At 33.0% G+C, this 26,008-nt stretch overlaps 1 protein-coding gene across 1 annotated transcript in view; it reads right to left on the minus strand.

Annotated features, from left to right (window-relative positions):
• The window catches only part of LOC143228350 (monocarboxylate transporter 12-like), a 42,969-nt gene extending 41,690 nt beyond the window's left edge, over nucleotides 1-1,279 (minus strand). The window contains exon 1 of the mRNA XM_076459618.1: nucleotides 148-1,279. Coding sequence (XP_076315733.1) covers nucleotides 148-731 — 584 coding nt within the window. The 5' untranslated portion in view covers nucleotides 732-1,279. The remainder of the gene's footprint in view (nucleotides 1-147) is intronic.
• Nucleotides 1,280-26,008: the final 24,729 nt, after the last annotated feature.

Consider the following 26,008-nt stretch of genomic DNA (forward strand, 5'->3'; position numbering starts at 1 on the left):
AAAAATCATTTTCCAATTCCTTTTCATAAAAAGCTATTTGAACACAACTTTAATCTTGAATTTAGCCATCCCATTCTTGCTTTAGAAGATACATATTTATTTTTGTCGTTTATTTGTTCAGTTACGCGTGTTGAAAGTTGAAACTACATCTTACCTGCCCCGATCACGCTGACGTCAGGTTGGAAATGACGTTCTGTTTGATAAATGAAGAAGCCGTATGAATCAAGAAGGCCAGTGGCCAGTATTTGTCCAGCTACTACACATCCACATATAACCCAGCCCCATCCTCCTTCTGGATAGTAGTTCTGATGAATAGTTGCTGCTTTGGGATCGTTTGGAGACAGTGAAAAATTTAACCCCGGAATTTCACTGTTTAATTCGTGGTAGCTACTTCTGTGTCGGCCGCCCTGAGTAGGAGAGGCAAGTTCCAAATAATTAGCAGCACCGCTAGCACTTTCTACACAGGAGACGCTAGGTGCCCGACGTATTCGTCCAGAGAACTGAATTCTAGCTCCGTGGCTGATAAAATATGAGCTGCGGGGATCCACCGATGTCACAGATTGAGACCGATATTTACATCTTTCTGCTGGAGTGTGAGTGTTGCAGTGTCGACCGGCAAGGTTCTCTGGAGAGTCTTTCGCCGAATACTGGGAACGAAAATTCGCTCTACTCTCTGCAAGATTTAAGAGTTTGCTTGAGGTGTCATAAAGGTTGGAATTGACGGTCAACATGACGACTTAGACTAGGATCAGTAGCAGGTCTACACGTGCTGGGAATATTATCCTTTACTTCCCAGCATCTTAGTTTTAAGTGAGTAACAGTCAACACTCAAGCTCTCAGCTCGTAAAAATTGCAGCGAAACTCACGGCACACAAATATTTGCGAACTAAGTGAGGGCGCTATACGAAGCACGTGTTGACTAGCACTCACGAGTGGCTGAGACAACTTGAATACGTGTAAATCATACTCCAAAGGAAACGATAATTTTAAAGCGATCATGCTTACAAATTATATAGGCCAGAGAAACAACAGTTCACATTTCGTTTGAGTAGATCGACGGTGTTATTTTTCTCAGATATCAGCATCAATAATCTCAGATTGCCCCAATAATAAAGTAGCTGTTTTTCTTCTTAATGTATAAAAATAATATTTAAGTCAGTGATGTCGAGAAAACCCACTTGTAGAGAAATATATATGCAAAAACGGCTCGTTTGGTTTCGATGTGAACCTGACGATGACCGAAGAAGGTCGAAACGTTGTTCGCTCTTCTATGTAAAATATTTTCTCAACCCAAACGAGCCGTTTTTGCATAAATATTTGAGTCAACCCATTTGCGTCATTTACCATATAAAAACGTTATAGGCTTTAACAGTAGTTTTTTTTTTTTTAAATAAAGTAAAATATACCGTATGAAAGTTATTTATATACCAGCGAAGTTTGAAGAAAATGTTCAAAGTCCTGAATTTTATTTAACCGTTAAAATACAACAAAAACATGTTATTAAATTTTATTGGATGACAATAAAAACATCTATATGTTAGTATTTCTCTAAAAGCAGGTTATACTTACTCTCACCTACTTTTTCAACTCAAAACTAGATCAAACATGGAGCAAGAAGCTTGTGGCATATTTTATGTCATGCGCATGCTCAGTCACTAAGGTAACTGCAAAACGTGTTATAGCAGGGCATGATGAAGTTGTAGCCCTGGAGAGAGAGAATGAGACTGAACCTGATAACGTATAAAATCTTACAAGATAAAAGAAAGCTGTGTTTTGCTGCTGGCTAAGAAAATTGTGGTAATCAGGTTTTTGTAGACAAAGCGTAAAAGTAACGCCGAATTCTTCCTCTGCTATCAGTTAAAAAAGTTTCGCCACAGATGTGGAATGTGGTCTTGTGTTGTCACAGATGTTCTTATTACAAAATTATCTTCACTGTAGCAAAACTTTCTCAGCTGTTCAAATTATATGATAGATACAAATATTAGAAACGTTTGAAGATAACTTGAAATATTATATATTTTTTTATTATTCTCTGAAATCACGGTGGAAAAAGTAGGTTAAAAATTGAGGTCTTACAAACAGACCAATTAACAGTATGATAAATTACAAGGCCTAATATATATATACAGTCATAGTTTCTGAGGATTATAAATATATAGCAATAATCAGTCATCTATTGACAGCTTAAATATTATATTACATAATAATTTACATAACAAACTATGTACAGAAGTATACAAAAGAAAAACTAGGTTCGACTACTTACGCAGAGCTTGAATTGCATTTTTATGACCTGTTTTATTCACTTCATAAATTACGGCACAGTTTCTCGATCAGCCCAGTGTTACATAAAAATTTCTCATCAAAACAAATGAAGAGGAAATAAAAATAAACTTTATCAGCCAATCATGTAAACAACAAAGGGGAAATGTGGATTTTATATGTTTAAAATTTGTCGTTTCTAAAGTAAATTTTGTTTATATTATAATACTATATTATAAAACATGAAGTTTTGGTTTATTTACTGAAACAATTAATTAAGAAATATATTGAATATTTAACAATATAATTAGATAATAAAAAATCTCATATCCGTACTATACCCATAGATTAGAGCCTCTGAAAATCCTTTAAATTACATAACTCACTTTAACAATGTCCTAAAGGAAAATCGTCAGAAAAGAACAGTTCGCGTTTATCCTGACAAACACACACAGAATAAAGTCAACAGCATGTCTTTGTTATTTTAAGTTTGTTAATACTGAAATGCGTCTTAAACTTCTATGTTACTGAAATAATTAATAAAGAGATATTATTAAATAACCTTCCTGGAACATTTCAAAATTTGAGTGACACTCAAACTTCCAGTTTGTTGTTATATTTGTGAAATAACGTATTGTACTCACACATTTATTGCTCAGTATAAACAAATGCAGTTTTTTTCGGTGGTAACACGGTGTTATTGGATTAGTTTCTCAGTGTGTGTAATTATTAATTGTCATTTTTCATTGAAGGAGAGTATACTATTCGATTGAGAATTTTCTGACACATGAAAAATATAATTAGTCAGATCACATTAAACTGACTAACTGTCAGTTTTCACACATTTCTGATGTTTAGGAAAGACTAATTTTATAATTTGGTTTGATAGGTTGTCTGGAGAATGAATTGTTAAATTTATTGTGATTTTGTTAATCAGCCAGTGTTATGGGTTCCTAAGTTCAGTTGGATAGGAAGTTAGAGAAAGTAACTAAAAGATATTTTATTTATAAGCAGAGAACAACGTTTCGATCTTCCTAGGTCATCTTCAGGTTAATAAACCTTCTTTGTTAACTTGAAAATGCCCTAGGAAGATCGAAATGTTGTTCTCTGCTTATAAATAAAAGTGTTAATACCCATACCAGCCGTTCTGAAATACAGTTTTATTCCAAGTGAGTTTCTCGTCATTAAGAATAACTAAAAGCTCTCACCAACATTTATTACAATATTACTCATTTCAAAGTGCAGTGAGAAGGACAGAAAGGATAGAAAAATGTTAGTTAAACAAGCTATGCAATAATGTTGTAACAATACAGAACAGTGCTGGACATATCGTTAGTAGACAATATCGGAAAATACAGCACAATTAGGAAGATCTAACTGCATGATGTAGCAGAATTCTCTCCAAAGATAGCTCTAGGTGAACATATTTTTGGCAAAACACTTAATAAGAACAAAAGGTGCTGCCTCCCTCTATTTTTGTATATGTTATTAAACGTGTTTTAGTCGCATATTGTGTACGAATTAACAACGAAATCTTATGAGTTTCGTGACAACTCATCTTGCTGTTTGAGAAATGCTGAAACATTGATACCACGAGTAAACAATGGCATCCCACTCAAGTGCTGGATTTCTAGTCTTTTCTTCGTTGTAGGTGACTAATGTTTCGCCTTAATCATGACTTAGAACTATTGGAGTGCAGTTCATTTTAGAATTTATCATTCGTAAACAAGCTAACAGTAAAAAAAAATATTTTTTTTGTTTTTAAGCGAGGAAAATATAAGACTTGAAGCTACGAGTTTCTTGAAATACTATTTCGGTCCTCTTCAGTCAACATTGCTTGTAGGTGAACAATATGGATAATATTCTGTTGTCATTGTGACCAAAATGTCCATCACCAAAAAATGGAGAAAAATATATGATTTTGTATAATTTCGAAAAAGGGGAACTACCAGATACAACCTTCATGGAACTGCCAGATACAACCTTCATGGAACTGCCAGATACAACCTTCATGGAACTGCCAGATACAACCTTCATGGAACTACCAGATACAACCTTCATGGAACTGCCAGATACAACCTTCATGGAACTGCCAGATACAACCTTCATGGAACTACCAGATACAACCTTCATGGAACTGCCAGATACAACCTTCATGGAACTGCCAGATACAACCTTCATGGAACTGCCAGATACAACCTTCATGGAACTGCCAGATACAACCTTCATGGAACTGCCAGATACAACCTTCATGGAACTGCCAGATACAACCTTCATGGAACTGCCAGATACAACCTTCATGGAACTGCCAGATACAACCTTCATGGAACTGCCAGATACAACCTTCATGGAACTGCCAGATACAACCTTCATGGAACTGCCAGATACAACCTTCATGGAACTACCAGATACAACCTTCATGGAACTATCAGATACAACCTTCATGGAACTGCCAGATACAACCTTCATGGAACTGCCAGATACAACCTTCATGGAACTGCCAGATACAACCTTCATGGAACTGCCAGATACAACCTTCATGGAACTGCCAGATACAACCTTCATGGAACTGCCAGATACAACCTTCATGGAACTGCCAGATACAACCTTCATGGAACTGCCAGATACAACCTTCATGGAACTGCCAGATACAACCTTCATGGAACTGCCAGATACAACCTTCATGACACTCTCAAAGAAAGTAGTGCTAAAGGAAGTATTCTTTTGTCTCTTGCTATCACAAGGTCAGAGGAAGCCGTAGCTAAATAGAGGATTCTGTTACAGAACACAAAAATAACACAATATAACAATAAATTATTTATGATCCCTAGGCTCTATGTTTCCAACTATAGTATTCAAGAAAATAGAAAAACAAAACTGTGATAGCACAAGCACAGAGTGAAGGATCTTAAAGTGATGTACTTGTGGCTGTAAAGTGATGTACTTCTGGCTGTAAAGGGATGTTCTTCTGGCTATATAGTGATGCACTTCTGGCTGTAAAGGAATGTACTTGTAGCTGTAAAGTGATGTACTTCTGGCTGTAAAGTGATGCACTTCTGGCTGTAAAGTGATGCACTTCTGACTGTAAAGTGATGTACTTCTGGCTGTAAAGAAATATGTAGTCATAATTTAGCCCCCAGAGAACAGTGGAAATTATGGAAGAGCAATCACAAAATGGGAAGTAGGAAATTGTGGTGCACACTTCCATAACCAATATCACCAAAACAAAGTTCACTCAAACAGAAAAAAAATTAAAGGTAAGATACCATCAAACAATTGAAGCGACCAAAGACACTCCACACAAGTATCTCAGCCGAATGTCTTGAAAAGATCGTGAGCATTTGAAGTACGCACTGTTAGACCCAAGTTGTCCAAAGCAATTGGGAAATACGTTAAAGTTTTGAAGGCAGCATATGTTAGCCACATTCTTACCAAGAGCTGATACGAAGATAAGAATGATCCTTCACTAACACAAAGCATAGAACAGACAAAGTGTGTTTGTTTTAAATCAAAGCCACCATGAGCAAACGAACCCCGGATTTTAGCGTCATAACTCTGTAAACACACTGGTGTCCCAATTGAGACATAAAAAATGTTAGCATTCAAGAATAGGATTAATGGTGCCATAGAAATGTTGCTGTCGGCAATGAACTTTTGGTATCTGTAGGTGTAAGAAATAAATCTATTATATCTTTTAAATAATTGCTATTATGTTATTTTGTCTTATTCAAATTCTATTGTTGTATTTAAGTTTTTGCATTGCAATGCTGTAACATAATTTTAAGAAGTGAAAGAGTTTACTTCTTACGTGAATGGGGTTTAAAACACTTTCTCATTGTGGTATAGTGAAACATTTGCTTAAACATTTTTGGAATTCGTATTAACCTTTTAAAAAGACTTATAAGGGAATTTCCTGAATGAGTTTATCATACATCGAAGATCACCACCAGAGGCTAAATATTTTTGATATGATTTGTTTTTGCTTTTAATCGCCTAAAATGTCAGTGCATTGTAAATATTTTCCTAAAAGCCCAAATACGTAATTGAAATATGAATGTGACATTTTTCTCAGGAACTGAATTTATATCATTACTTTATCTGATGTAAACAATACTCTCGAAGTACAAATTAATTATATTCACCATAATCTTAAACCATTAAAAAGTATTCATATCCTAATATTCTTGTGTAATTTCCTATTCAATTTTTATCTTAATGAGATAAACAGACAACAAAGCTGGTCACCAGAGGTTAAAGTGCGTGAGCTTTACTAATCATAATTACAGACATTAACCCGCATGGGCCCAGCATGGCCAAGTGTGTTAAGACGTTCGACTCATAATCCGAGGGTCGCGGGTTCGAATTCCGGTCGCACTAAACATGTTCGCCCTTTCAGCCGTGGGGTCGTTATAATGTGACGGTTAGTCCCACTATTAGTTGGTGAAAGAGTAGCCCAAGAGGTGGCAGTGGATGATGATGACAAGCTGCTTTCCCTATAGTCTTACACTGCTAAATTAGGGACAGCTAGCGCAAATAGCCCTCGAGTAGCTTTGCGCGAAATTTAAAACAAACAAACAAACAATTAACCCGCATAATCTGTAGTAAACAAGGTCATTACACTAGAAATCAAATATATTCAAACGAACCAAAAAAAGGCATGTTTTCAATCTGCCAACAAAGCCCTTCCTTACTAAAGTGCAAAAGTAACTAAACAGCCTAACATTTCCGAAACAGTAAATGGAAACACCTACCTTAAATTAACACGTGGGGATTAGAAATTGATACTAGATATACACTGTTGTCCAAAATCTTAAAACCAATGAACATAAAGAAAAATTATGCATTTTGTGTTGTGAGACTCAACAATTTATTTGAGTAGAGCTTCGAAAGATGAAAATAAGGAAAGGGAAAATAAAAAAAAAAACGTTTTAGCATTTAATAGGGAAAATGTGAACACTATGAAATTAGCCTAAATACTAGCTGGTCAAACGTTTAAGACCATACCGAAAAAAAGTCCTAAACAGGGTAGGAAATGCAACAACAAGAGGTATTAGTAGTGAGTTGCACGGCCATCATTGCGAATAACTGCAAACATTCGCCTTGGCATGGTCGATATAAGCATTTGCAGAAGGCTGCCTGGAATGTCATTCCAAGTAGTGAAGATGGCTTCACGAAGATCATACACTGTTTAGAATTGACGTTCATTTCTATAGACTTCCCTTGCTATACACTCCCAAACATTTTCGATGAGGTTCCGTTCGGGCGAACACGCTGGATGGTCCAAAAAAATCATGTTATTAGCCACGAAAACGTCCTTTGTCCTGCGGGCATTGTAGATAGCAGTATTGTCTAAAAACAGAGAAGTTGCTCATGCATATTAAAAAGCGGAAATTTTCCAACTTGTGTATTTGTCAATATGTTATGATCTGTAAGAAATATGCGAAGGTCTTTTATATGTAAATACTTAAAGGTTTTGATAAATACATTTTTGAGGCTCATTGAACAGTAGGATTGATGATAACTTCCAAAATTGTGAATAAAACTCGTTGTTGAAAAGAACTGTACATAGATATCAGCCACAGACGTTGGACAATTCATATAATTATTTTACAGAGTATTTGTTAAGATACAGTTTAAGTTCAGGTACGGAGATACTGGATAATGTAAAATGTAAAACGCCATCTGGAATATCCAAACGCAGGGGCTGACGTAGTGGAACTTGAAATTTTATCTCGTCAAAGTATCTATAAAGGTATATCGTTGGAGCAGAGTTACCATCTATGATCGTTTAAATAGAAGAGTACAACTAGACTGTCAGTAAATGTGTATCTTTTCAGAGTACTCAAGCAATTCAGAAATTTATAATTGATCTTTCGCCACTTGAGTATTTCGTTTACGAGAATATAATTTGGGGTAGTAGAGGTTTATGTGGTTTATAACAAATGGTCTGAATATCTCAGGAGCTTGCCAGAAGTAATTACATTTTCAAGTTTTTGATCAAAATATTTAATAATTTCATAAGAAGAGAAATGTAAAACTGTATCCTACATAGCAATGTTGATATGGATCCAGTAAGATAGCCAGTATGAATTATGGTAATTCAAATAAGTGTTTGGAGTTTTTTTCTCACATACATATTTCTTTTGAGTAGCTGAATTAGAGTGGGACAATGGATCACTTTCAACAAGATAGAAATGTGAACATTTGTTACTGAAATTAACTTTGTCCAGGCCAGAACAACATCAGGAGTTGTATTGGATTTAGGACAAGTGTGGCATGAAAGGGACATAAATATCCGATAATATTATCCATGTACAATCAAAGTGATGCAATTCAGATAATCTACTTTGATAATTAATATCAGCCATAACAATATAGTTTCGGAAATTATGGTCTGTGTAGAATAAAACATGGCATGAAGCAAAGAATATTCAGTTTAAATGTAGTTGGTAGTGAGAATGATTATTATATACAAAATGTACAGTATTTATGAGATATTCATGGTTGAGGCATTTGTATTCGAACAGGATGGTTACTTGTACTCTTTGTTACACTCATCTTAATGAGTATGGAATTATCACTGCGAAATAAGATGCAATCATTAAAACTTCAGTCTGAGATTGTTTAAAAAATGTCTCACTGAGAAGTAAGCAATTGTGGATTAGTAGGTTTCAAAAGTGATTACTTTGTGTATAAAGAGTGGATACTGGTGAAAAGAATCTTTAACAGTCTATCATCTCTGGTCTGTCTGGCAATTTTGGTTCCAATAAAGACCTGAACTGAAAATGAGTATTACGTCCGAACTAAGTATCCTCTATATTAATATTAAAAATACACTTAGCTGCATTATTAATGCTGTCCGTGCGAAATGTACATTAATATGGATGGATATTTTACATAGTAATAGTTACAAAATACAGATGTCTTCACTGGTTTGAGGTTGAGTGATAGAAAATTAGGTATTTTCACTGGGTCCTTATTATGAAAATAAGTAAGTAACTATAGTAAGATAAACAAATTTTGGTAAAAAGATATAGAATCTAGTTTATCACACGATTAAACAAGAAGAGGACCTCTACAATGCAGATAATCAGGTTTATTACATAATTCGAAGTTAGAATTTGAGTTGTATATGAAACATTTTACACAATGAAATGATGTTAGAAGTGGTGGCTTAGAATTCTCAACTGGATAACACTATTTAAACGGTTTGCCGGAGTAAGATGATCAACAACATCACTACTTTCGGTGATGATCCAGATCGTAGATGTTTAGACTGGGAGTTTCGAATTTGAACAGCTCGTCGAATAGTAGCGCCATCTAACAATAGAACGATTCTATATAAAACTTGAAATTCATATTAAAGAGTAAGAAAGAGGAAAGACCAAGCAATGACTCAGTATCTATCTTGAAACGATCTGAAGATGTACATGAATAATCAATACGTGGCTTTGAAGATGTTGAAATCAGAATTGGTGGATTTGATCCGTCATTAAGGAGAATGATGATTAGAGGATAAGAAGCCATAGTAACATAAAAACTTTTAAAAGTGTCTAGTGAAGAATCAATGGAAAGATATGAAGAAATACAATCTTTAACAGGCAAGGTGGTCTATGATGGATTGGTTATCATAGTTAGAACAGACTTCTTGTGATCCATGGTGGGTCTGGAATAAGGTCTGAATGTCTGAGAACTAGAAGAAAATATAAACTTATGCACAACAAGAGGCAGAAAGTGATGGATCTTGCAATAGAAATTCGTCTACAGGTGGTCTTCCACTTACTCAAACAAAATCATAACAGAAAATAAACAAACTTAATAAATACCAACTTGTAAGTTACCAATAAAATCGAAAGCTGCTTAAATGCTGATGTTCGTCTATAGATGAATATGTTTCTTGAAATATATTTCAGCCTTCACTACTTATCTAGTGGATAATATGTGGCTACTGTGTGTTCACTAACAAAACATTAAAATTATATGTATAATATTTCGGGGTTGTATTTTGCTAGCGACCATGAACATTATTTACAAGAATTTGAAGAATATGTACTCTGTATCGAGAATACACATCCATTCCTCTGAACTATTCAATAACAAACCTATAAAAATGTTATATTGTATATGAATCCCAATCTATTAATCGATTTACTACTTGTTATCAAGTTATAATTATTTCGAGATTTTCTAACTTCCATTAATAGACCTGTACAGTATAATATAGTTTAGTATTCGACAAAGCTCGTCTGATGAATAATTGAGAGTAATGAATTTGTATAATAAATGCTGCATGTTGATATTTTCAAATTTTATACATGTTTACTGGTTGATTAAAAACACTATACATATAATATGCAATCAACCCCTATAATAAACTTACTTTTGTTTTTATGATAAGGCTTATGTAATTTGAAAATTTCTCTTGGTCGAATTATCATATCCGTCTGCTGGCCACTTACTTTCCAAACTAGGACTGACAAACAAATCTTTCGATTTTGCAGTTGTCCAGGATTATTGAAAAGGGGTGATATTACTCAAAACTCTTATAACTCAGTGATAAATGGGGAAATTGAATAATTGATTTTTACCTCATATTTACATTTGAAGCTTTAAAAATCCGTGTAAAGTGATATATGTATTACTAATCAAGAGAACATTAATATATTCAAATATATTTTATCAAACGAGTTTTCAAATATAAAATTAAAGATTACAGTAATACCTGAGAACAATACCTGTACTAAATTCGATATATCATTAATACAATAAGTGAATGTGCTTATATTGAGTTTAATATCTTACTAAATAACAATTCAGATTTGTATATTTAAAAGAACATCAACATACCATATAAAGACTTTTTTAAAAACCAAATACAGTAAAAACAGATTAATTACTGTTTCTTCTACAAGTAATGAATTATGAAACTTAACAATAAGTATCTTTATTTACCTAGCGCGTATGTTAAATTATGTTAAATTTAGACCTTCTTGTGACTAGTTAGAAACATTCTACAGTGATTTTTAAACAAACTATCTTTTGCGTTTTTTTTGTTGTTGTGTGATATCGATACACCGTTTCTGGTACCAAAATTTACAGTCCTGTTGTTTTAAAACTCCATTTAATCACTTCCCACAACAACAGGTTATAGAGAATACCAGAAACTGGTATAGTTTCACTGTGTTGGTATTTGGATATTGATGTTGTTAAATACCCAGGAGGGTCAGGTACATTTGACCTCTTCCTCCCTCCCGAACGATTATAACGTCTGTCTTTAGGGTTTGTTTTTATTTATTTATTTATTTATTTATTTTAAAGCTTTGGGCCAGAGTAATAGAATGACATCATACTCAGGCCCATTTCAGGGGTCAGTCCATGCATTGACGAACAAGAAGTTTTTTTTTTTTCTTCATTTCTTTTTTTTTTTTTTGGTATATTCATATATATATATATATATATTTTTTGTATTTTTCTCCTTTTTCTCGATTGAGAGAATGCTACTACTACTTGTAGTAACACACACAAAAAGAAAGTAATAATAATTATTATTATTCAATACTTGAATAATAATTCAAAAAGAGGGGAAAAAATAAAAAGAAAATAATAATTATAATAATAAAAAGAAACAAGGACTAAGTGTTTAGTGCATAGTGGCCAGCTTGTGTTACATTTCTTAAATATATGTTAAAAGGGGAGAGGTATTTAGGACCATTTACATCATGTACGTGATATCTGTCGAGATCACACATTAAGTCATTTTTATGCCAATTCTTATTGAAATATTTTAGAGAATTATGCAAGAGTCTTTCAGGTATAGTGTCTATGTTTGCATACTTGTGCATGAATGTGGTTGAGGTGCTACGTGGTACTTTATATGCTGAAGTTAGTACTGAATTTTGTATACGTTGAAGTTTCTGTATATGTGTGGGTGCTATGTTAATCCAGGCAGGTGATGCATATTCTATTGTTGGTCTAATGTGTTTTGTAAATTTTAAGTATGTCGTCTGGTGATGTTCCTTGGATTTTACCTGAAAGACTTCTTGCATAGTTCGCTCTTTTCCAGATTCGTATCAGTACATTTTTAATATGTGGTAACCACGTTAATTTTGAATCATAGGTTAGACCTAGAAATTTAGCAGAAGTAGCAGTCAGTAAAAGTGATCCATTCATATAGAGTTTTGGTGGATCTTTTTTCAGCTTATTCAGTCTGCTGAATACCATGACTTGAGTTTTTGGAATATTGATTTTGATTCTGTATTTCTGGCAGTATTCTTCGATGTTATTTCTGGTATATTAAATTGTTTGGTTTGTTTTCAATTCCCTGCAAAGTTACACAGAGCTATCTGCGCCAGCCATTCCTAATTTAGCAGTGTAAGACTAGAGATAGGGCAGCTAGTCATCAACACTCTTGAGCTACATTTTTGCCAACAAATAGTGGGATTGTTTGTAACATTATAACACCCCACGACTGAAAGGGCGAGAATGTTTGGTGCGACGGGGATTCCAGTCATTTATTTTAGTTTTATTTAATTCCTTTTGCAGGTAAGCACAAAATTACGCAATAGGCTATCTGTGCTGTGCCCACTACGGGTACAGAAACCATGTTTCTAGCGATATTAGTCTGTAAAGTTACCGCAGGGAAAATTTCTTTAGATTAATGAATTTGCTTTCCTAAAAAAGTATTGCAAACTCATGAATTCAGAAAGTACTAATAGATCACATTCCATTAGCTTTGTAAATTTCTTATAGAAAAATATGTATTCGTGAAAAATACTCTATCCATATATAACTTTATTTGATATATTCCTTATAAAACAGTGATATTTACAGTAGATGACTGGTTGTTTTAGAAGCAAAACAGTTTTATTTTCAAGGTAATATAAAGGCATAATCAATTTTTCTGTATTACGTCATTATAACAGTAGTTATTAAAATATATTTTCTCAATTACAATTTTTCTTAATCACAAAAACGAATATTTATAATTTACTAATAAAAATAATTATCATCAAATCAGTTTAAATACGATTTAATGCAAAGTTTAGTTTTTAAAAAGTTGATTTCTCGTCGTTAAAATAAATTATTTCAGTATATCATGTTAGTTTTACTTTCAGGTCACTAGATGGCAGCTCTAAGTCGTTGTACAAATAAAATATTTGCCTCTTAAAACTTAGAAATAAAGAAATATACAAACTAAACTTCCTTACATTACATAGCTCTAGTCTTTAGATAATTGATAACTTTATCAACAGAGTATTACTGTATGAGTTTACTTAATTCCAACAGACTGATAGCGCATATAGCCCTATAGTAACTTTGCGCGAAATTCAAACCAAACCTCTCAGTATGTTCAAGCTACGAGAATTGTCTTCTATTAGATAGCTTGCTAAGCAATGTTCCTGACCTAGCAATAACTCTCATAAGTTTATGTTATTAAAATCGTCCTTTATCAACTGGTACGTTTAATCTATATAATCCTCTATTATCCTGCCAGCTCTCCTAAATCTACATAACAATGCATCGTTTATCATTTCTCCTTTTGTTATAACAGTTTTCGATAGCCGTCCCTAATTTAGCAGTGCAAGATAAGAGGAAAGGCAGCTAGTCATCATCACCCATCGCCAACTCTTGGGCTACTCTTTATCAACGAATATTGGGACTGACCGAAACATTATAACGCTCTCACGGCTGAAAGGGCGAGCATGTTTGGTGCGATGGAGATTCGAACCCGCGACACTAAAATATGGATCTCAAGTGTAAGTCCTAACATTATAATTTGGGTTATTGGATCCCACTTCTTTTAAGCAACAAACACTACCTTCCCTAACTTCACTGTTTTTGTAGTCATTCATGAAATAAAACCAGTTATTTCAGAACAGAAATAATTTCAAAGTTATTTGGGATAAACTGTTAATAAACGTGTAATATTTATTAATAGTGTTGAAGGACCAGCTTTTATGGTTTGTGTTTTAACAGATGACAATGATGTGACTACCTTTTTCAAAATGGTGCTTTAATTTTTAATAACTATATTGAGTTGAAGCTTCTAGTACACCTCCACTCTATTCATTCCATTGAAAAAATGCCTTAATAAGAATGTTCATTCCGCTGTCTAAATTACCCCATTGTTAGAGCTCTCTTCAACTCATACAGTGTGTTAAAGTGGACTTACCCCCTCCAGATTTGCAACACCTGTAAACTTCTGTTCTAGAAACACCATCCGCAGAGCCTGATAATACCATTACTGGGGTCGGTTACTAATAATGGTTGTAGTACACTTCCGTTAATTCATCTCTCTCACCTTTCAACCATATAAGACATTCTCCAGTTCATCACTATTATTCAGCAAAATATTCGCCCTTGTCTTTGAGCCTTTCTGCTGGAAAAGTATTTACTATGGAACTGAATCTGTCTTTAAACACGATATGTAAGTCATATATTCTGGCCGCAACACTTCCTTTCATTTTACTACTTATGGGATCCTAATGGACAAGGATACACTTAGACAATCTATTAAGTTACTTCTTTCTTATTTTTTTCTGAAAACTTCACTAACTCAGGAATCCTATGTTCGGATTGTTCTTACGAGGCTTTTCTAAAACTGACCCTAAAGGCTAAATCACCTGGGTGTAATTTCCAACAGTATGATCACCATTCAGGTGTTGGTAGAGATGATGTAGCCATCTGTGCTTGTGCTGATCTATTCATCAATATTTATTATATTTCTCAGAACATTTTTCATGAACGCCTTATTCTACCAATATATTTTCCACTCAATTACTACCGTGCTTATGTAGTTTAACGTCCTGACTTCTTCTACTACATGAATAAACATTTTCTAATTATATAATCTTAGCTGAATAGGAATGTAACAGCCTAACTTGCTTAGAGTTTATTCAATTGCAAGACACTTTATGGAATTTTACTGAATCTGTGTTGTCTCCTCTTTCGTGAAGCTTCCTGAATAAAATTATTCACTGCATGTTATATTTCAGTTAATTTAGCATTTCTTCTTTCTTTCAACATGCGTAATACAATGGACTTCAATCATCTACCCATGTAGAGTTAACTACTACCCAGAGTGACTTCAGATAATCGCAACACAAATAGGATATTTTTCAAACACCATAATGCTAATTAGTTTTCTTTAGGCTACTGCTAAAGTCATATTGCTAATGCTGAGACAGTTTTTCTGCTGTTGGTCATGTTAATTCATTGGCAGCTTTCCTTTAAATGGTCAAGTCTACTGGTTTCTTACACATCCAAGCTTATCTCTATACATCACATAGACTAGTTTACTTCGCTGAGGAACAGAACACTTACATGTATCCTAGTCATTACCTTAAAACTATCATCATTACTCATATCCACTAGTAAGATCTCCAACACATTTCCCAGAATTTGGAGTGTTCATTTACCAATGGCAGTGACTTCAAATTTGCAAAATGCTTTGGTATTCTTCAAATACTTTCCAACACAATAATTTTAAACTCCTGACTGGGCAAAGCTGCCCTTCTTGATATCTGATATTCGTTGGTAAAGAAGTGAACATAGTAGTTATTTGTCTCATTCCAAGAAACTAGTTTAGCAGTTCAAAAACAGCACCCTTTTGACTTTGATGGTAAAAAACACATTATTGAATTGACTGATATATCTGTTAATGAATTTTCTTCCAGGGTTACAGATATTCCTGATGGTAGTTGTATGAATGTACCCGTTACAGTCGAAGATCTGAAGCTGGCTCTGAGAGAGAGGTGTGACGCTTCCTTTAACTCAAATGAGAAATTGTACTGTCATCTCAAGCAGGCTTCCATTAAGTTCTTTTTTTTTTTTGCTTGCAACAGTTTATAGTTTCCTTATTTATTCTGGATATAACCACAGTTATAAAAAGATATATTATTTTTTTTAATTCTAATAAACCTATGATCAATGTTAGTTCTTACCATCTTGTTATCTTTACCAGCATTCACTGTAAAACTTTATGAATGCACTCTAATTCATCACTTCGATGAATAACCTTTCTTGATATCAACTCAATACTATCAGTATTGGATCAATTTATTAATTATCGATCTCTGTCTCTAATCACTTTAATTCTAACAATATTTCTTGCCAGCTACTTTTTGATAGCAAACTTTCGACTCTATCTAGCACCCTAACTAAATATACAAATAACAATGCATCAAAATTCCACTTAACTACATAAATTAGTAATTAATTTCCCTGTTAATAACGTGCAACAGTTTTTTCTTAAGAAGACTTTCTCTCAATCGTTAAGCCTTTCTGCTGAATTTCCACAAGATTCCGACCTATACTCCTACTAAATATTCTTTATGTTGCCTAATCCATTGAACACTCTTTCAATTTATCAGAATGTTGATAATACAATTCTTGTGGTCACTTTCAAAACTATAATTACTTTTAATAAATTTCTTGAGACTATAATCAATGTATTTTGTAAAGTTGGAGCTATTGCTGTTTTCTTACAGATAATGCCATTTTCACACACATTATTCTTGGTCCTAAAAAAAGAATGTTTCACCAATGTCTAAGTTCTTTGTTATTTCATGTCCTCATCATCATGTTTGTATCCAGCTCCCTGACATCATTATGTACCTGGGAATCATAATCAATAAAGATCTTACTTAGAAAACCCAGATAATTATTCTTAATCACAAAGTCATTAACGCCTTTAGCTTTTATAATACCTAACAAGTATCATAGCTTAAATCCACATCTCCATTTATGCACATATAACCCCTTTGTCTGATCACGTATTTCATATGGTCATAGTGCTTAACTTTAAGCCTATCTTAAATTTTATGTTTGCCTTTTAAGTTTTGAGTGATATGCACTATGAGTAGCTTTAAAAATTAAACTTCTTAATCCTAGCTATGAACTGTTGATTGAATTACTTTTCTGTCACTACTTTTGCATTTATACGAAGAATACAACAATATATTCACAAACGTTTTCTTTATGGGAATGTTCTATTTTGTGATATCATCAATCGAAATGTTCATCATTCAACAAGGCTGTTGCACCCAAACTATCAAATTCATTACTTGAGTGTTGTATATTTTAAATTTATAATCATGTGGATCTATTGATAGCACATTTAACAGTTATATATACTTGGATAATTAACACACGAAATGCAAACGAGCTTACTTTGTGAATAAATTTTACTATTATTTTTTTATTATCTTACGTAACCTAACGTTATATAAACTAATAATTTTCTAATTTGTCTATCTTAGTTACAAACAAAGAATGTACGTTAAGAATAAGAAGCATAATACTCAACCTTTGTATTCTTGATTTGTTGTTTGTCAGTTTGATGTCATACATTTAATGTTCGATATTATTTAGTGAATACACGTTCTCTAAAGAATTCAATAATTATAATAGTAGAAAGCAAATCAGCTTCAATGACTAAACTCACTTGACTAGAATTTAGGTTTAGGTCATTTATCTTCTCTTAACGAACTCTTATCAATTACTCAGGATTCATAATTCACGTAGAAGAGCTTCTGAAAAAGTGTTATAAATCACTTGGTTTGTTTTAATGTTTTTTGTTATAAAAAACGATCCAAATAGATCTTATAATTTTGTCCAAACAATGGTTCCATCAATGTGCGTACAACACGTTCGACCTGTCCGCCCTCTTTAATGCTGTAATGTGTAGTAGCACCAGTGTAGATGAAAAAGTCCCAAACGTAGGCTGTTACACTTTCACATAGCTCATACCTTTTCACTCCAAACTTAGCCCTTTTAGATGGAATGTATTGTCGAAATCCCAGTCGGCCCTTCCATAGTGTCAAAGATTTGTCAATACAAACATGTTCGTTTGGTACATATGAGATTCTAAATTTCTCCCGTAAATGGTCAATAATGGTCTGTATCTTGTGCTGTCGTTAGTCAACAACATTTTCCTGGGTATTGTCAGCAAAGTGTCATCGATAGCAGCAAAAGAAACCTTTTATTTGATATGCACTGACCTAAAATGGGTGTGGCAGACTCATAAATTTCCTTCTCATTAGATGACTTCCATGATTTTACTCTAGAATGTTTCTTCAAATCAGCGCGGGCCATCATAGTGTCTGCATATTTATTGGTCTCTGTTACAATATGGTTGACAATTGTGGGAGGGAAGAACTTTTCAAAACAATGAAAGAGCTTTGAGTCTTGGCTCAATTCGTCGTACTGGACACCATGATTTCCTGAGAAGGGATTTATAACTGAAGCACCAAAGGATTCAGCATTCCAATCATTGTCGTTAGGGCACTTTTTCTTGGAACTGTTCTTACCACGACTTGCAATTTTACGTTTACTCCCTGGTGTTATCGCCCGTTTACCAGTGTTGGTTGATGGCCAGTTATCATCATCTTCACAAACATCTGAGCCTTGTATTTCTGTATTTTTCAGAGAATCTTCAAAATCAGAATCTTCTGAATCGCCACTGCTATCTTCAAACTCCGAACCAAGTTCAAAATACAGCTCTAATATGCTTCTTCATTTTGTAACTTTTTCGTGACGCCATTTTGGATCGAAAGTGAAACAATTTGAAGGAGGTCAAATGCATGTATGTGCGTGCTGACATCTAGCGTTGAAGTTAGGTATTATCGAGAACCAATTAACTCGTCCGTGACACTGTGTTACCGATCGGCTTGGACGAGTTATCTCGTCTACGACACTGAACAGTTTAATATTTAATCTTTCGAGCATAGAAAAACATTTCATGCTGTTTTACTTGATCAACTAATCAGATTTATCCTAATTTTTGAACATTTGTCTTTAAAATCTTTAAAGTAAGAACTAAAGAAGGTAAAAGGAAATAATAAATAAGATTCTGTTCTGAATATGAGTAGACAAATAGCTTATTTCGAGGGAATAGTATTTACGAAATTTTTTACACTAATTCAGTTTACAGTATTGGCCCATTCTCATAAAACTATATAATAATCACCAATCATAAGTTGTAAAATAATTCAAATTATATTTATGTATGGAAATACGTAAATAGATAAAAAATAATTTATACCATCTCATGAATAACAGAGATTTATTGTGTAAATATGAGCTATGATGGAGCTGTTTATTACACTTTATGAAACATTTGCCCATTAGATGGTTTAGTGCTGAAAATGTTTTAGATATATCTGAATACAGTTCAACATTTATCATATTTGTTTGTTATAATAACAATGAATTAAAAATGTTTAAATATGATAAAGTAGTGTCTGATAAAGGGACTTAACCAAATGCAAGATTGGTTATCAGAATTGTGCTTAATTTATCATGATACTATTAAGGAGAATGATGTTCGGACGAATGAAATTCAGTTTCTTCAAGTTGTGGTGTTCATAATATATGCCTACCCTAAGTACTAAGCATGTTGATCATAACACGTGTAAATAATTATCAACATGCCCCAGAAATACGTATTATGCGTTTAAACGTGAAAAACGACGTTTGTAAATATGTTGAAGAATTTAACTGCCATTTAATTACAAACTATTGAAACTTAATCTATCTTATTAACTAAATACTAAACGTTTTCCACAGGTAATATCTCAAGTATTCAATATTTTTTCATTAAGTACGTTAAGCTTATTATTTCTAGAAGTATATGAAATAACTACTAAATGTTGAATAATTATGATTATTTGTAAATGGTTCTTTTTATTTGTTTACTTATAGTGTTATTGTTTTTGTTAATGGTGAAGGACAGCATATCAGAAAGAGTTCATATCGCGCTTTTGTAGGGAGATAAAAATAAGAGCGTACATGAAGCTGCTGTGAATTCTACATGGCATACACAACTTGGATGGATTATCTCCAATAACTACTGATACTTTACGCAGATATTTAACAATATTAGAAGTAATTCTGATCGTAAACGATCATATAATTGAGTGGATCAAACGTCCAAACGTTGCAAACATTTTGAGCAATATCTGACAGTTTTTTTGTTTTTTACTTCTGCTCGGTTCTTGAGCTCCGCACACAGTTACTCAAGGTTTACCTAATTTATAAGTGTTAGACTGGAAGAAAGGCAGTTAGAAAACACCACTCACCGCCAACTTTTAAGCAACTCGTTTACCAAAGATTTGAAGGACTGTTTAGTTGTTTGTTTTTTTAATTTCTCACAAAGCTACATGAGAGCTATCTGCGCTAGCCGTCCCTAATTTAGCAGTGTAAGACTAGAGAGAAGGCAACTAGTCATCGCCACCCACCGGCAACTCTTGGGCTACTCTTTTACCAACGAATAGTGGGACTGGCCGTCACATAATAACGCCCTCAGATCTGAAGGATTTATGTAATTTATCAGTGACATTCTATATAAATAGTTCGTATATTATGACCAATCCATATACTTTTTGAAAGGTTAGTCGACATTTTTTTTCAAAATTGAAGGATGGGAAGTTAACTTAAACATAAGTTAACTTAAACTTAAGTTAACTTAAACGTTACTACTGCACAATATTCCATTTTCTTCTTGCCTTTATTTACTGTTTTTTTTTGTCTATTAAAGGAGTTATTTTAATATGATTCTAAAAGTTTTAGGTTTCAATATATTTACATTTCACTTTACCCTTATTTTTAGCAAATCATGAAATAAATTAGAGTATGGCACATGTACCTCATTGTGTGGGAAGTTTGGAGTAATTTTCGTTTTATTCTATTTATGAATATGTTATCGATTTTTCAATATCTAATTACTTTATCAATTTCTTATTGATGATCTATGTTACTGTTATGCTATGATAGTTACTATTAAATATAACAGTACTATACGCTTCTAAATATCTTGAACAATTTAATTGAGTAGGTACTGAGTATTTTAGTTACGGAAAGGAATGAATTATTCTGCATATCAAAACCTGCGGAAACTCGTTTAAAATCAGCCTATTGTCACTGTATGTATTACTGATTTTTATTACTTTATCTAAAATAATTTTTCCACCAATTTATCAATTTTATCATTAAACAGTTTATGTAACAACGTTTTAGAAACAAAGTCTCTAAAAGTCTTATTTAAAATATAAAGATAATACACAAAAATACTTTGTCATCAGATACGTTCAGATTTATTTGAATAAAAATACAATAAGCCTCAAGCAGTTCCTTCGATTTGGAAATTCATTTTCGTGGTTTTAAAGCACTTTATTTTTATCTCAGTACAAACAAATACATGTAATTCTTTGTTTCTTCTGACTGATATGAATGCTTTAAATAATGCTTATACTTTTGTTGCATTGTTCTCTAAAGCTGGCTCTATAGAAATCCAGCATTTACTGTTTCTTTTTCTTTACTGACTTGTTTGATTTATCATGTTCATTAGTTCAATTGTCTTCTATTCTTTCGTCATTGCAATGTCTGATTTTATTTGTTCTTATTTTTTACACTGTTCCAGACTGCTTATTACTGTTTTTGTTTGTGATGTCATTATAATATTATTTTCCTCTTGATTTTGTATAATGTAGTTTCTTGCCGTTTTCTCTCTCTCTCTTTTTATTTATTTCAATTTTATTACTTACGCCATTAAAAATTTATAAATAATAACGTAAGAAAATAAACTTTCATTGGTGTCCCATATAATCAACAGAATAAAAAGCGTTTCATCTTGAAATACCATAGACATAAGTTATGTTTGTTTGTTTGTTTGTTGTTTTGAATTTCGCACAAAGCTACTCGAGGGCTATCTGTGCTAGCAGTCTCTAATTTAGCAGTGTAAGACTAGAGGGAAGGCAGCTAGTCATCACCACCCACCGCCAACTTTTGGGCTACTCTTTTACCAACGAGTAGTGGGATTGACCGTCACATTATAACGCCCCCATGGCTGAAAGGGCGAGCATGTTTGGCGCGACAGGGATGCGAACCCGCGACCCTCAGATTACGAGTCGCACACCTTAACGCGCCATAAGTTATGTGAAATGTCTTCTTGATAGTTTTTTTTTTGCAAAACTTTTTTAAATAACAAATGCAAAACGTTTCGGAGAAACACGAGATTTACGATTCATAGATGATAATTTTGAGCTAATTTTATAAGAATATTCAAAGTGTTATAATCCAGTAAAACACAGAAAATTATATTTCACAAATTTCGTAGCTGTAAAAAAAATAATCTAAATCTTGTGAACATGCAGTTGACAGTGCGCTAACAAAGTGACGGTTAAAGTCCAATGGTCGATCACATAAGAATATCCCAAGAGGTATTGTTAACTATATAGATTTTATTAAATGGTCAAAATTTCAGGTTTCTTCACATTTGTAGTTTTCTTCACCAAGTAATACAAGGAAATATTCAAAGACATCTATCCTGAGTCACTAACAACAAACGCCATAACATTCGTAACTCGGAGGACAAAAAATACTCTCTTATTACAAAAGTTTGTAATATAAAAAATCGGTATTAATAATAGATAAATTTAAAACATTAAATTTTAGTCCTACTACTATTTGAACCAGAAAACAAACAAACACATTTCTTACACGTTTGTTGAAACTTTAGGAAATAAGTTTAACCCAAGTAATATATTCTAATGTCCAACTATCCAGGAATTGTTTATGGTACATATAAAAGGTTATGTTTCTCGATTAATTTGGCTTCTTGTCACATTATACATGCTGCTCTTTCAGCCGTGATGGCATTATAAAGTAATAACCAATCCCACTATTCGTGGCGGTGGATAGTGACGATTAGTTGCCTTCCCTCTAGTCTTACAATACTAAATATAGACGGCTAGTGCAGATAGCCCTTGTGCAGATTCATTACAGACGATGGCTGATAAAAAAATTACTATACCTGATTAAGACATTTATAATATTTTGAGTATACTGGTGATACTTTTGTATCTTGAATGAATTTAAGAACGTGTCTAATTGTTAATTATTATATATTAATTGTTATATAAGCAAATTTCGTATATGAAATTTACAGCAACATATTGATATAATCTTAGAGTTTTCGTTTGGATATTTCTGAATACGTAAAAACATTTGTAAATATCATTGTAAATTATTTAATTTCATAAAGTACATTTCCAGATCTGCGTATTAAAGTGCACAGTTTTAAAGTAATGTTTTTTTATGAATAACCATCAGGTTTCATCATTAATAAATCTATGTTACTTTCACAATGAAAACTTTTAAAACAATCTTCAAACTCTTTTCCAGTTCGATCGACAAATGAAATTGCACATGCCATCTAAAAAGAAAAAAATCTAAGAGATGAAATTAATCTTCGAAAATAATCTTACTGCTAGTAATAATAGTACTTTTATGTAACTTTAAAGACGTTTCTGTGCTACAGATATTTTTATCCAGCCTAACCTTGTATTGATTTATGGTTTATTTTACAACGGCAATATAATTACACAATTTCTAAAGTTGTCTAATAATTGTTCTAGTAGTTCACTGGGTTACATTGGGCTAACCACTAAATGGCTTGAAACACGCGTGAGCGAATGACTAAATATGAAACTCTGAGCAAAGTTAGGTATTTTGGAATATGCCTCCAGTTGATACAAATACACAACTATTAAGACTATTTTTAGATTTTAGTTCAGATTTTATGTCTCCGAGTACCACATTAGAGTCATTAGCTTCATTAGACTAAGTTATTTGGTTCAAGCTGTTAAGTTGAAACTAGGAACATGATTATGTTGGTTCTAGTAAATAATGTGAGGATTTAAATAATGATCATAATTTTATTTAAAAGGTTTGTAAAAGGGAGAATTATTACAAAAATGGAAATAGTAAGGTGTTGTTAATATTTTTTCTATAGGAGGATTTGGTTTGTATGTTTTGAATTTCGCGCAAAGCTACACGAGGGCTATCTGTGCCAGCCTTCCCTAATTTAGCAGCTATTCATAGTCATCACCATCCACCGCCAAGCTTTGGGCTATTCTTTTACCAACAAATAGTGGGATTGACCGTCACATTATAACACCCTTACGACCGAAAGGGCGAGCATGTTTGGTGTGACGGGGTTTGGAACCCTCGCCCCTCAGATTACGAAACGAGTGCTTTAACCACTTGGCCATGCTGGGTCCTAGAGATGGGTTAAAAGAAGATAGTCGTATTATTAAAGGAGGTAATAGAAGTAGCATTAGTCATATTATTATAGCAAAGATTTATAGAAAGACTGGTAAAGAAGAGGTGATCACGTTTTTGTATGGGTTAGAGAGATGCTTATAGTGTTGTAGGAAGAGGCTACGACACTCTGATTATACTATAGAATATGGACTTCAAATAATGTTTATCGTATTCTTGTAAAGAAGAATTAGTAAAAAATTTAGTCACACTCCAAGGAAGCTTTGGTATAATTATTTCAGAAAGTGATCCGAGAAGCGCTGAAATGTTTTAATTGTATTCTTTCTGTGAAAAGTTGAGGAACCACTAGTCCGTATTTGTTAATATCTAGAATGTGGCAGGGTTTGTAATCTGTTATACAATCTTACACTTTAGTGCAGGATGATAAAAGTCAAAGCAAATTGTATGGTTTATGTTATATTGAAATTATTTTATGAAAATTATTTTCACTTTTTTAATAAGTGTCCTACCTTTACATCAAACCTATGTTTAATCCAGTGTTTAAACCTCGTCATAAATCATAACCTGAATAAAACTAATGAAATTTAAATTAAGAACAAAATCTGACATTTCCCATACCCGCCATCTTGATATGGATAACAACAAAAAGAGACATTCTGGAAAAGTTACGGTTGTTTCGATTAGACAAAAAGAAAACGTTTGGCAGTATTTTCAAGTCGAGGTCTCTAAACTAGAGAGGTGACCTGACTCGAGACCATGAGACCCAACATGTGGACGTTAATTTTTGAATGAAAACTAAAACAACGTAGCAATGAGACATCTTTATAATGTTCTAGATATGGTTGTGAGTGTGATGTTTACATATAGCAATAAAAATAAACCGTAGGTCCAGGTCAAATGAGGAAAGAACTTCAGCTGAATACTACAGCTGAATTTGTGATTCATCAATTGATTATTGCATGGATAGAGAGACATAAAATAAAATGGGCAAGATGGTATCTTTATCTTTAAGAAGAGAGATTGAATCAGTCATAAGTTTCAATGTTTTGTGAAACTAACGGCACAGCAAAACATTAAAATGCAGCTTTCAAATTGAGTCAGATGCACAATGCATATCCCTGGAGATTCTTAAATTAAAAATGACATTTCTGCAATGAGAATAAACATAATACGATGTTATAATGTCCATTATGGTACTATCGTAGTACAATCCACATAGATTTTACCATGTTATATTTCTTTTAATATTTAGTATGTTTTTTTTTTACTGATCTAGAAGTGATGCAGACCTTATTCAACTAAATCTACTGAAATATTCCTAAACCACCGGAATAAGGAATAACCTTCCAGTTAACATCTTAGGCTCAGTACTAAAATTTGCTATCAAAAATAATTAATTAATAAATTAACTTACATCAAACCAGACATGTTCTCTCTCATGTCAAAGATAGGATGAAGATTCATTAGAAATCAGTTTTCTTTTCCCAAGTATATACAACACAAATATGTTTTAAATTACGCAATTATGATGGAATATTGCTTCTTATCAACGATTATTGTTACGATACTCCGATCTAAAGAAAATTAACACAAATGTGAGTTTGTCACCCAAGGATAAAGGTTTAAAGAATTTGGCTAAATGACATATGTTAAAAACAAATACGGAATATTTGCAAAGCAACGT

Source organism: Tachypleus tridentatus, chromosome 10, assembly GCF_004210375.1.
Source record: "Tachypleus tridentatus isolate NWPU-2018 chromosome 10, ASM421037v1, whole genome shotgun sequence".
NCBI classification, from domain to species: domain Eukaryota; kingdom Metazoa; phylum Arthropoda; class Merostomata; order Xiphosura; family Limulidae; genus Tachypleus; species Tachypleus tridentatus.